Below are 13,218 nucleotides of genomic sequence, written 5' to 3'. Positions count from 1 at the left end.
ATGAATAAAAAATAAGCAATTGCTTTTTCTTAAAATTTCAGACCTTTTATTCGATTTTCTCAAAGAAATTTAAGTAAAATGTATGACATTTTAAGAAAAAGCAATTTCTTATTTTTTATTCATAAGGCCTATTAACAAAAAATTGTTATTATAATTTATTTTAGTCGCTGTATATCGGCAAGGGTTTCTATACATTTTTGTAAGCGACATTTTTTTCAAAATTTTCCTTTTGATGCAGAAATGCACCTAGATGCTCTAGGAATATTTCTGCCTCAAAAATAATATTTTGAAAAAAATGTCGTTTACGTTATTTTGGCGGTTGGTATTATCGAAAAAATATCGATAAAATGACTACAAAAACAACGATAAAATAATTCAAAAACGAAGCGTGTAAACACACTCCTTTTTGTACGCTTTTTTAACATCTCTCAATTAGCGGATCGAACCGTTTTTAGGCATTCTTTATTGCTCCCATCCAAAAGAACCAAAATTGTCTCATTTGGAAGCCAAAAGCGTTTCGGTGTCGAAAAATGACGACGACTGGCCTTATCGCAGTATTTGCAGAGCAGGAATTTACGAATCTAATTCAGGCATAGGAGTATCATTGAAAGCTACTCAATAAAAAATTAGCGTGTATAAAGGGATTTCCAGATCCCATTACAAGCAACAGCGGTGAAACCCCTGCTAACCACAAAATAATTACAAAAATAAACGTCAGCAGTGACGGCTGGACATGTAGATGATGTTTAACTTTTAGGTGTGCTCGTCTTTAAGTTATTTGTCTTTGTTATTTTATGGCCTTATAACAATTATATTTAACAATTTTTATTGAGCTTGAGGCTCAAATATCTATCCCTTCTACCATTCTTGCAAATTATTGTTGCTTTTCCACAATAAATTTTTCATTAAAAACGGCATCAAGCTCCATAAAAATTGTTGAATATAGATATCCGACTTTAAAACCATTAAAAACGATATTACTTTTTCACCAAGCCAATATTTATCAAAGCTGACAAAATAAAGCACTTTAAGGCACAAACTCGTTGAAAAAGCCAGCATTAGATTTTCATAAAGCAGAAAATTTGACCATTAAATTCTTTGTCTTAAATCCATGTCACAATGAAGTGCCTATAATCGACTTTTTTCTTCCAGTCATTATATATAAGTATGTTTTGCTTTTTGAATATATCTTCCGGCCTGATCGACGATCTCTTTGAAATTTCATTTGCAAACGTGTTAACAAATTTGTCAACCTTCCAACACGCATTGTCTTAAGTCTCATCTGCATTTGCATACGTGAAGATTATTCATACATTTACATACATTAGGGTGTGTCACCAAAAAAAGATGGGGTTTTATGAATGGAATTATAAAATTGTTTACATTTTAAGACTTTTGCCAAAATATTTCGACATAAATATTATGATTTATGTGAGTTAGACCGATTTGAAAATAGCTCGAAAAATATTATTATTTTGATACCGTTGTTAGAATTTCAAAAAAAAATTCAAACCTTTTAAGCTTTAACTTTTCTATTAGCCGAGGTGATTTTTTGGAAAAAAAAAATATTTTTCCAAACTAATGTTATTTATAATAAACTCGCTTTTGGAAGCAATTTCAATTAATTCCAGCTCACGTAAATCTTAATTTTTTTCCGAAATATGTTGGTGAAAGTCTTAAAATATATTAGTTATATTTCCAATGGAAAAACACTACTAATTTTTTTGTATGGAGAGTGTTGCACCCTAATATACATACATATGTAGACTCTACAGGTAGGTAAAAAAATACGCATATTTTAGTTTTGACCTGACTACTCTTTCTATTTTTTCTGCTGTGCATACATACATATATTTAAATAGAGGCGCACATTTTTTCGCTTAAGTAAAACATAAAAAGTTTAGATTTGCATACGCAGAATTAGTTAATTGTGCCAACAGAAAAAATTTAATTTTTTTTTATCATTTTTAGTGATTCACAACAAATATATGCCTTGTTGTGGTGTTCATACCTTCAATGAAATTTTTTAAAACTAAGCAGAAAATCACTAAAACAAAAAATTGTTTCATTTTTTCACTGTTTTATTTACGCTGAATGCATAGAATATTTAAGTAATTTCCTCTTTTTCTGGTAGACCGCAAATAAAATTTGTTTTTCTTTTTTCAAACACTTCAAAAGGGCTTTTCCATTCAAAAGAAACTTCTATTTTATTTTATTAGTATCCAAATTTGTAGCACCAAAAATTCATAAAAAATATAGAAGACTTTAAATGCTTTCTAAATCGAAAGATTGTACGAAATTTTCACTTTTGAAATCGTATTTATTTTTTTAATTCACAACATTTACTACGCGCCCGTGCTAAACCATTTTCTTTACGCGACCGCATCGAATTTGAAACTGTTACCAAAAATAACAATCAAAGCCGTGTACAGCGTTCGATCAGCGTTCTACTACCATTACCTTGAGAGGCTGTGCCATCATTTTTCTCTTCGTGTTTCAAAAAAAAAAAACACAAAATCTTAGCCGGTTTTCAGACTGTATGCTGAGTATGTGCATATGTAATTAGCCAGAGATATCGCGCTGCGGGTGTTTCCCGAAAGCAACTTACTTACGAAGTTATGCATTGTCAAACTACTTTAGGCAGTGTGTCTCTCTCTCTTCCGTTATGATTAACATGACATTCAATAAATGGTTGACTTCAACACAATTCAGCTAGAGCGGAGGTCTTGTTTTTAAATAATTCAATAGACTAGTCTACATTTCTGGGTATTTTGCATATCCGTCTCGTACGCAGAATATTTATGAGTGTATTATAATTATGGGCTGCTCAAGCGTCAAGTGGTAAGCACAAAATGCTGAATTTCTCGTTGTTTTCTATTAAGAAATTTTTTTGGAAAGCAATTATTTATTTTAAAATATAACTACAATAGTGAAAGGACTGTCATTCACGGTTGCCAACTTCTATATTCTCTAAAACCGGGCAGTGGAAGAAAGAGAAATGGGCTTCACTGTATTAAACAGAATATGCATAAGGCATATTTTCATACGTTATACCCAATGTTATACCATTTTCCCACGGTATTCTGAATTACTTTGTTCGCTCCCCCAATTACGCTCGCGAATTACATCATTCCCACGAGCACGTTCTTAATTCGTTTCGACAGTTCTCTGTCTCTGTCTCGGTCTCTGTTTTGTTTTGGTTTCTCTTCGCTGCAAAATTGATGCAAAATGTAGGTTCTTCCTAAAAATTTATAAGTTACCGTATTAAATTAGGGATATACACATTTGTAAACTTTACTTGTGAACTTGTTTGGTATTTTTGTAAAGACAATTTATCCACTAAAAAAAATTAAACAAACATTTCCCTAAAAAATNCATTCCCACGAGCACGTTCTTAATTCGTTTCGACAGTTCTCTGTCTCTGTCTCGGTCTCTGTTTTGTTTTGGTTTCTCTTCGCTGCAAAATTGATGCAAAATGTAGGTTCTTCCTAAAAATTTATAAGTTACCGTATTAAATTAGGGATATACACATTTGTAAACTTTACTTGTGAACTTGTTTGGTATTTTTGTAAAGACAATTTATCCACTAAAAAAAATTAAACAAACATTTCCCTAAAAAATTAATTATATGTCGCCAGGAAGCCACTAAAGTCGACAAATTTTATACTAAGAATTTTAATAAGAGCATAGCCATGCGTAAGCTCTTCACAAAAAAAAAAATGTCAAAGATATATTCTTTGAAATAAAATGTTGGTTTGACGTTGCTTGTTTCCATATAGAAAGTGGAGAATTTCAGGAATTAAAATTTTGCAATAAAATTAAACACAGGGTGTCCTGCTCATTTTTTGCACTTTCTGAAGTAATGCGTTTTTCGCTAATGCATAAAATTTTTTTTTAATTTTTTGTCAGTGCCGTGAGATCTGCACGATTCGTTCAATTTTTAAAAATGAAGTGCCAGATTAAACAGCTTGACCTGTGAACAACAGAAGGTTTATTTTTTTTAAAGAGTTGCCACTTGTTAAAAAATTAAAGTGTTGAAAAATTAGATTCAAATTTTTTTTATAAGTTAAATGAATTATTAAGAGATGGGTATCAATCGAAGTGTGTATTAACTACATGCAACGAGTTGCCACCTGTTTAAAAAAATCAAATTTCACTTGCATTAAATGAATTAGATAATTGAAATAGATAGGTATCACCATAAGGAAGTCAGACGAAAGAGGTTTAAGATGGTTTTAGCTTAAAAATATTACGATTATGGTTGCCACCTGTTTGTAAAGTCGATTTCAGTTAAACTAAAATAATAATTACGTCAAACCATAGGATTCCGCCTTCGTATTTGTTATTTTATTACAAATACATACATTGTCAATCAGTGATTTGTTCTGATTACATTCCTTTTTAATTACTGGGCTCTTAAATTAACTCAGGAATGTTTTTAATCTTCACTTATTGCTTTCTAAATATGTCAAATTTTTTCAGTTTTCTGATACTCATATTGATATACATACATATTTCAGTTACCTTATTCCCTTAAATAAAGTGAATTTGTTTTTTTAAACATGTGGCAACCCCTCTACGTTTCGTTTAGAAGTAAAGTGTTTTCAAAACTATTTCAATTGATACCCATATTGTAATATCTAATTCCTTTTACTTATCAAATAATTTTAATAAAAATTTTAACAGGTGGCAACCCTTTTAAAAAATAAAAAACTTTATTGGACATTTACAGACCAAGCCCTTTCATTTGACACCTCACTTTTGAAAATAAAACAAACCCAAATTTCAACTACAAACTGCATTTACAGTTAAAGTATGAAAGTTATCCAAAAATAAATTGCATTTTTGAATTTAGCACTGTGCGGCACCGATTTGTCGTAACATTTTTTCTTTAAGTTGAAAAAACGTTTAAATTAGATTTATAGTACAGGAAATGGAAAGTTCAGCGGGAGATAACTATATGTGATCATAAGTGGGCGGTGCCAAGCCCACTTTTCCAAAACTTCATCATAAGCATATTTCTCGGTAAAGATTTGTTGCAAGCATCAATTTTCAATAAATTAGCTTTAATATTTATCGAAGATTGCGCATTTCTCTAAATTACCGTTATATGGGATGTGGGCGTGGTTATTGTCCGATTTTAAAAATTTTCGGCTATTTCGTATGCTGTAGCAAGGCTAACAACTGTGCCAAGTTTGGAAGAAATTGGTACAGCTGTTACCAAGATATACACATGTAACCATTGAAAAGATTTTTAAATATTTGTATGCAGATTTTTTAAGCCTAATCGGTTTTGTTATCTGAGCGGACTTTTTTCAAAAAGTTCTTTAAGAAACTATTTTTATTCATAAAAAACTCCATTTGGAGGTATTTTCAAATCGCTCCAGCTTGCTCAAATCCTTAATATTTTTTCGGAAAAATTTTGGCCGACCGACGTCTTAAAATATAATAAATTTTGTGGTCCCGGCGGAAAACCCGCAACTTTTTTTTGGTGATGCAGTCTAATGTACATACATACTCAGTAGTATTAGGAAGGGTCACCAACGATTGAAAAAATAATAATATATAAAGACGTGCACATACATATATATATATACATACATATTTGCATTTGTTAAACATATATGTACATACATATGTATACGCATATTTTGGGGGTCGAGATTTGAATAATTAGATACAAAAACGATTACAAAAAAAAATAAAGAATTACAGTAGAAAGCGCGGAGTAAAAATGCACAAGAAAATACAAAAGAAAGATAGGGATTTGAAAATAAGCAAATAACATAGATATTGTTAGTAAAATTCGATTTTAGTTGAAATTTTAATAATTATCGTGAATTTTTAAATTGTTGCATAGTGAAATTAAAAAAAAAACTTTAGAATAATTTTTTTGTGTTAGGTTTCCTTTTGATTTATTAAAAAAAATGAATTTGTATGTCTAATAATAAAATTTGGTTGAGCATAGTGTTGTTATTTACAATGGAATTCGAGGAAATTTCAGGTTGGTGTGGGTGCTGCTCAGGCGCAGCTCAGAGGGGACGTGGGTATATTACAGGCGACATGACGATTTAACAGGTGACTAACGGACAGGTGACATGACGATTTAACAGGTGACTAAGTTGACGACGGGACTAGGTCAGGAAAAGTGAGTTCCGCATGATGAATTAGGTGCCTTGGCGGAACTCAATTCTAAGTGCCGTCGGCATTTAAAAGGGGTGGGATGGCTCCAACGGACTCGGACAGGCTTCCATGTCTTTCGCTTTCTCCTTTTTTTATATTTTGGCATGACAGAGAATTTTGGTTTGTTGTAGCTGAAGGTAGAGGGGTGGCAAACCCTCAGCAAAACCCGCAGCAACGAAACAGTCTTGTTATATGCTGGCTTTAACTAAGCTTGCCTTGCTCTTTAAAATAAAAGACTTATGACACGAACTTGCACTAAATCAATATCTGGTATTTAAAGTAGGATGAACAAAATATTCCGTCATGCTCATAAATTGTGAGTAATTGGCCACCAAAAAAACCTTTAAAAAAGTGTTTTGGAAACTCTTGGTCTTTAATAACTTAATTAATCCAAGTTCCGGCCTAACAATTAATGTGATCACATCATCAACACTTGCAACACCATAAAAGTGCATCAATAAAAATGCAACAAATTAATTTATTGCGTCGATTAAACTCATCAAACGTGTTCAATATGGAATTAATACATATATGCAAGCATTCTAAATTCAGTAGGCGCTTCTGATCGAATTTTACGACAAAATTGAATTAAGCGTGCTTCGCATAAAAATAAAGTAAAAATAAAGCTGAGAGACAAATACTTTGCATATGATTACTCAACAGTGTATTTGGAGAAACCAAAAATTAATAGAAAGGTCACAAGTGAGTTGTTTTAAAAATATAGTATTCATAATACGATTAAAATTTAGTACTTCCTTATTTGACATTTTTAAAATATAATAAAACCCCCAAAATATTTGTTTATTTCGATTTTATTTTATGTTATTTGTTTCTTTATTAAAAAAAGAATTAAAGTATGACTTCTTACTCATTTAAAAACCATTAGCATATTTAGGCATTTCGAAATTAAAACCAAAAATATAATAACTTAAATAAATATTAAAAAAAAAATAATAATTCAAATCTCATGTTGTATCAGCAATCTTCTCCAATATCCAATCGACATAGTATTGCACACTCGAGTATACACCAGGCACTTCTGGTCGCGCACAACCCACACCATACGAGACTACACCGATCAAATAGTAGCGGAAGTCACCTTTATACGACTGTGCAGACGAAATGAAATCAAAATGTAGTACAACGCTTTTAGTTTAAGTTTAAATGATCACTTAATTTACCTCTGGTATCATCAATGGCCCACCAGAGTCACCTTGGCATGTATCTTTGCCGCCAGAGAGCACGCCTGCGCATAGTACACCTGAATCGAATTGATCCTGCGAGACTAGGCGATTGATGCGACGGTAACTATTTTCGCAGACATCATTTTTGAAAATCGGTATTTGCAACTCCTGCAAGACCGTCGCCGAAATACCACCCTCCATGGTTTTGCCCCAGCCCACAACGAAAGGTGTATAATTTACGTAGGATTTTGTGCGAAGCGATTGTGTAGTGGGGAGACAGATTGGTGAAATGGTGTCACGGAACTGTACGTTGCGTTCGAGCCAAAGTAAAGCCACATCCGACTTGCCATTACGTCTGTTGTACTGTGGATGTGCTTCTTTCTACAAAAAAAAAAAAGAGAAGCAAACAATTCAAAAATTAATTTAAAAATTTGGAAACTTATAGATTTATCAGTATGCTAATCGTTAACTTATAGTTGGAAACACTAACGATGCTTTGTATTGGAATTTTCCGGCTTATTTATATTTTTTTATCGATATCAATTCGAGACCGAAAATAACGGTTAAATATCTAGATTTATATTTTTAGATCATTGCAAAATCCTTATTTTTTATATATTTATTTTTTCCAATCAAGAATAAGACTAAATTGGGATTTTAATTTTTTCAGACCAATTTAATCGTTTTTTTGTGATATTTATTTTTTCTATAAAAAAATCGTTATTGTGGATTTTTATTTTTTCGATAAATTTTTAACCGTTATGATAAAGACTGTGTTCTTATTATAGGTTTAAATCTTTTATAAACAAAAATTCAAATCTGAAAATAACGGTTTTAATACGATCGAAAAAAACAAAAATTAAAAAAAGGAACTTGATCGAAAATATAATAAAAATTATAAAATAAAACTGAAATTTAATCAGCAAAATAGAAATTCAATTACAATGGTTAAATTATGAGTTGTATTATAAGGATTATAACCGTTACGGTCCCTGATATTAATACATGTCTATTTGCTTGATTTTTATTAATAATTTCACTGATCGTGCTATCGGTTAAGGGCCGTTTTCTCATCTAACCTTTAGTTTACCGGCCACTTTATCGTCCCGATATACGAGTTTTCGTTTTCTCATCAGCGCATTAAATTCTCGAATCGATAAACTGTTGCTCACCCGATGCAACCTTTAAAATTTGTACCCAACTTTAAATTTTGGTTTGGTTTTGGTTCATGAGCCAGCTATATTAGATATTTCAACCAAAGGTTTTGGTTTTTGCTAACAGTTGCTCTTGCTCTATATTTGCTTATGTTGCATTGCCAACCTTTGAAATTTTATGACGAATGTAGTGAAGTTTCACTCCCGGAAATGTAGTGAAGTTTCACTATACGGAATAACAAATTAATTTTTACCGGCAAGGTAAGAAAACTAAAACACTTTAAAGTGAGGAACAATTTATCTGCCCTGTTAGTAAAGGCAACTTTACTGCTTACATTAGAAAATGGCCCTAAATCGATTTTACGAATAATAAGGGCCGTTTTCTAATATAAGCAGTAAAGTTGCCTTTGCTAACAGGGCAGATAAATTGTTCCTCACTTTAAAGTGTTTTAATTTTCTTATCTTACCGGTAAAAATAAATTTGTTATTTCGTAGAGTGAAACTTCACTACAGTTCCGAGAGTGAAACTTCACTACATTCGTCATATAATTTCAAAGGTTGGCAATGCAACATAAGCAAATATAGAGCAAGAGCAACTGTTAGCAAAAACCAAAACCTTGGTTGAAATATCTAATATATCTGACTCATGAACCAAAACCAAACCAAAATTTAAAGTTGGGTACAAATTTTAAAGGTTGCATCGGGTGAGCAACAGTTTATCGACTCGAGAAATTAATGCGCTGATGAGAAAACGAAAACTCGTATATCGAGACGATAAAGTGACCGGTAAACTAACTTTACTTTGNCCGCCAGAGAGCACGCCTGCGCATAGTACACCTGAATCGAATTGATCCTGCGAGACTAGGCGATTGATGCGACGGTAGCTATTTTCGCAGACATCATTTTTGAAAATCGGTATTTGCAACTCCTGCAAGACCGTCGCCGAAATACCACCCTCCATGGTTTTGCCCCAGCCCACAACGAAAGGTGTATAATTTACGTAGGATTTTGTGCGAAGCGATTGTGTAGTGGGGAGACAGATTGGTGAAATGGTGTCGCGGAACTGTACGTTGCGTTCGAGCCAAAGTAAAGCCACATCCGACTTGCCATTACGTTTGTTGTACTGTGGGTGTGCTTCTTTCTACAAAAAGAAAAGAGAAGCAAAGAATTCAAAAATTAGTTTAAGAATTTGGAAACTTATAGATTTATCAGTATGCTAATCGTTAACTTATAGTTGGAAGCACTAACGATGCTTTGTATTGGAATTTTCCGGCTTATTTATATTTTTTTATCGATATCAATTTGAGACCGAAAGTAACGGTTCTATATCAAGATTTATATTTTTAGATCGTTGCAAAATCCCTATTTTTTATTTATATTTTTTCCAACCAAGAATAAGCTTAAATTGGGATTTTTATTTTTTTCAGACTAATTTAATCATTATTTTGGGATTTTTATTTTTTCTATAAATCGTTATTTTGGATTCTTATTTTTTTTCAATCTTTTTGCACCGTTATGATAAAGACTGTGTTTTTACTATCGGTTTAAATCTTTTATAAACAAAAATTCAAATCTGAAAATGACGGTTTTAATATTATCGAAAAAACAAAAATCAAAAATAAGGAACTTGATCGAAAATATAATAATAAGACGATTGTTCTTGAAAAAAATAAAAATAATAAAATAAAAGTGAAATTTAATCAGCAAAATAGAAATTCAATTTTAATAGTTAAATTATGATTTTTATTATTAAGATTATAACTGTTATGGTCCCTGATATTAATACATGTCTATTTGCTTGATTTTTATTAATAATTTCACTGATCGTGCTATCGGTTAAATCGATTTTACGAATAATAAGTCTATTAGTCGAATTTCTTTCGACTAGTTGATTCTTTTACCGATATTATGAAGTTTGTATCGATATATTTATCGACATCGATTAAAATTTCAATTTTATACCCGATGCTTATAAATGTATTAATGGGTACAATTTCGATAGGTGTAATGCTATTGATTTTGCCACTTTTATCCAATTGTTTTTCAATGTATTTATATTAATTGAAATGTCAGTGATTTTTGATATTGCATGCTGATAAATGCAGTAGTCGATACAATTTTGGTAGGTACAGTGCTCGAAATTATTACGTCTATCAATGTTATTCAACTGCTTATCGATATTTTATCGATATCAATTTGAATGCCACTGCATTTTTTATGCATAAAAATTTAGTAATCGCCTATGGGGCGACATTTTTACCGACTTCATAGATTTTTTATCGATATATTTGACGATATCAATTTGAATGGTAATATTATCAAATTTCGATAGGCATATCGATTCATAATTAATATTTTAACAATATGTTTATCGGTATAGTTTTATATAGCAGTGTCGATGCTCATAAATGTGCCTATAATTTTAAAAGTGATAGATTTTGCCGATAAATTATGACAATAAAAAAATTAACAGAAGAATTTGGTTAGAAGTAGCCGATCAGATATATAAAAGAAGAGTAAAATGACTAAAACAACTTTCAAAATCATGGCCAAAGATATACTAATCGATATCACTTCCATAAGTAATAAGGTAAATATTAGTTCTTTCACCAATAATATCGACTTTTTTATCGATAACGATGAGTCGGTACTTCATGACGTCCGATAATGATAACCGTATAGATTGATACATTTATCGAACTGTTTGTCGATATATTTATCGTAAATATATTCGAAATTAAAGGGCTTAGACGGGTTTGTGAATCGTGAAGACTAAGCTTTAAAAATGAATGCTAAGTAAGGTCACATAATGAGGATGTATGTGATGAACCCAATAAAAAGATCTTCTATGACGAATTTGGTGGTATGTCTTAGGAGGGGAAGACCAAACATTCTTGTATAACTACAATTGGAATTTGGATTTCGCTGATAAAATATTGAATTAAATACTATGAACAATAACTTCTGTTAAAACTTAAACCCACCGCTTTATATAAAAAAGATTTTACCCCCCCTATCACTTACCCGCACAATATTTATATCCTCATGTCGCGTCTCCGTATCAGTACTCAAATCGTGTTCACCCAAACGTACATAGGCGCTAAAAACAAAAGAAATAAANAAAAAAAATTTTTCCCCCCCCCCCCCCCACCACTTACCCGCACAATATTTATATCCTCGTGTCGCGTCTCCGTGTCGGTACTCAAATCGTGCTCACCCAGACGTACATAGGCGCTAAAAACAAAAGAAATAAAGAAATAAGTCAGTAATTTGTTCACACTTAAAGAAGAAAATCGCCTTCCCGCTCATTTTCTTTCACTTACAGATCATTCCGTATGCAATGTGCCGCGGTAATCACATGTCGTGCTGTCACCAGTGTGCCGCCACATTTGAATGGTGAAGCTGAAGAACCATCTGGATAGGCTAGCAGTGCTGCCCATGGCCATGCACCCTTCTTACTCACTTCTCCGCCAACAATTTTCTTATAAGAATTCGATGTATGACCGCAACCCTCCTCCAAAGTTAGTGGACGTGTTGGCACCTCGTCAGAATTGTGTATTATCACTGGCGCATTTGTGACGGCTTTGTCTGTTGTCGGACAGCAAACAACAGAACCAGCACCGCCACAATTGCGATTTGAGGCACGTAAATAATCAGCAAATTCAGGATCATTCGATTTCGCATAGAGTTCTGTAATCAATTGTGGACAACTGGAGATGGCTAAAAAGAGGGAAAACCAAAATGTTATTCGTATCTCAGTATTCGTATGGGAGTTATATACAGATAATAAGTTGGGAAGAAAGTCAAAAGCAAATAGTTTTAAGATAAAGCTAGAATCCAAATAATCACTGCAAAAATATTCACTCGCCGCAACTAGTACTGAAAGTTGGACAGTTGGGCCATTTCAATAGCTCTTTTGCAACTCGTGGGCTCTGTCACTCGGGGTCTGCACTTTCATGGTCAGATTTATTATCTGCTAATTGGCAGTTGTACTGCTCTCCAACTGTCAATCAGAGGTGTAGGAAATCGGATAGAAAAACTCCGAATGACAATTGCTGTATGCTTTACAAGTTCTAATTCTCGAATGTCTTACGCTGCCCTTAACTTAAATTTTCAGCTTTATACGTGGGAAGACACATCCGAGAAAATCTGGATGAATTTAGGCTCATCATTGACTGAGAGAAATTCAAAGTCTGCCAGTGGGCACAACTCTTGCTGCCTTCAAGAAAATTAAATGAACACTCGGTGGAGGCAGTCATTTCTGGCATACAACAGACTACGCCTAACCCCATGTTTACTGAAAACATTTGAGAGTCTTTTTTAGACTTAAATATGAATAGATTGAAGAGATAATTCTACCGAAACAAATATCGGAAGATTAAAATATTTTCGTAAGGTTAATATAGGTTGGGCGGCAGTGCTATGTTGACACACTTGGACACAGAGTTATCTGTAAGGAAAATTGGTGCTTATAAAGAACGCGCATAAGGTTTCATCATCTATTACTTTTAGTAATAACCGCAAAGCGCTTTTACTGTTCATTTTGATAGAGTAGGGCAATGGCACAAAAGATATTGGATGGTTTCTTCTTCGTACTCATCCACGCAGCTTCTGCAGTAGTCGTTCCAGAGTTCACCCAGTCTGTCTGCATGTAAAGCAGTGTTTGCATTATTCAACTTTGCGTTCAACAATTGCGT

At 32.7% G+C, this 13,218-nt stretch overlaps 1 protein-coding gene across 5 annotated transcripts in view; it reads right to left on the bottom strand.

The window, feature by feature from the left end:
• Positions 1-7,021: 7,021 nt before the first annotated feature.
• LOC108374839 (venom serine protease Bi-VSP-like) overlaps positions 7,022-13,218 on the bottom strand; it is a 12,649-nt gene continuing 6,452 nt past the window's right edge. The window contains exons 4-8 of one of the 5 annotated variants that reach the window (XM_017630872.1): positions 11,845-12,241; positions 11,546-11,621; positions 9,344-9,662; positions 7,365-7,429; positions 7,022-7,292 (exon numbers count right to left, since the gene is read on the bottom strand). In XM_017630872.1, coding sequence (XP_017486361.1) covers positions 7,149-7,292; positions 7,365-7,429; positions 9,344-9,662; positions 11,546-11,621; positions 11,845-12,241 — 1,001 coding nt within the window. In that variant the 3' untranslated portion in view covers positions 7,022-7,148. Of the gene's footprint in view, positions 7,293-7,364; positions 7,749-9,343; positions 9,663-11,545; positions 11,622-11,679; positions 11,756-11,844; positions 12,242-13,218 lie in introns of all 5 variants that reach the window. The other 4 variants (XM_017630869.1, XM_017630871.1, XM_017630870.1 and 1 more) reach the window with 4 other exon arrangements.

The sequence above is a fragment of the Rhagoletis zephyria genome, unplaced genomic scaffold (genome assembly GCF_001687245.7).
Source record: "Rhagoletis zephyria isolate East Lansing unplaced genomic scaffold, Rhagoletis_zephyria_1.1 Rzeph_scaffold_08181, whole genome shotgun sequence".
NCBI classification, from domain to species: Eukaryota; Metazoa; Arthropoda; class Insecta; order Diptera; family Tephritidae; genus Rhagoletis; species Rhagoletis zephyria.
The sequence above is the reverse complement of the archived record's forward strand: the minus strand, read 5'-3'. Positions and strand labels throughout refer to the sequence as shown.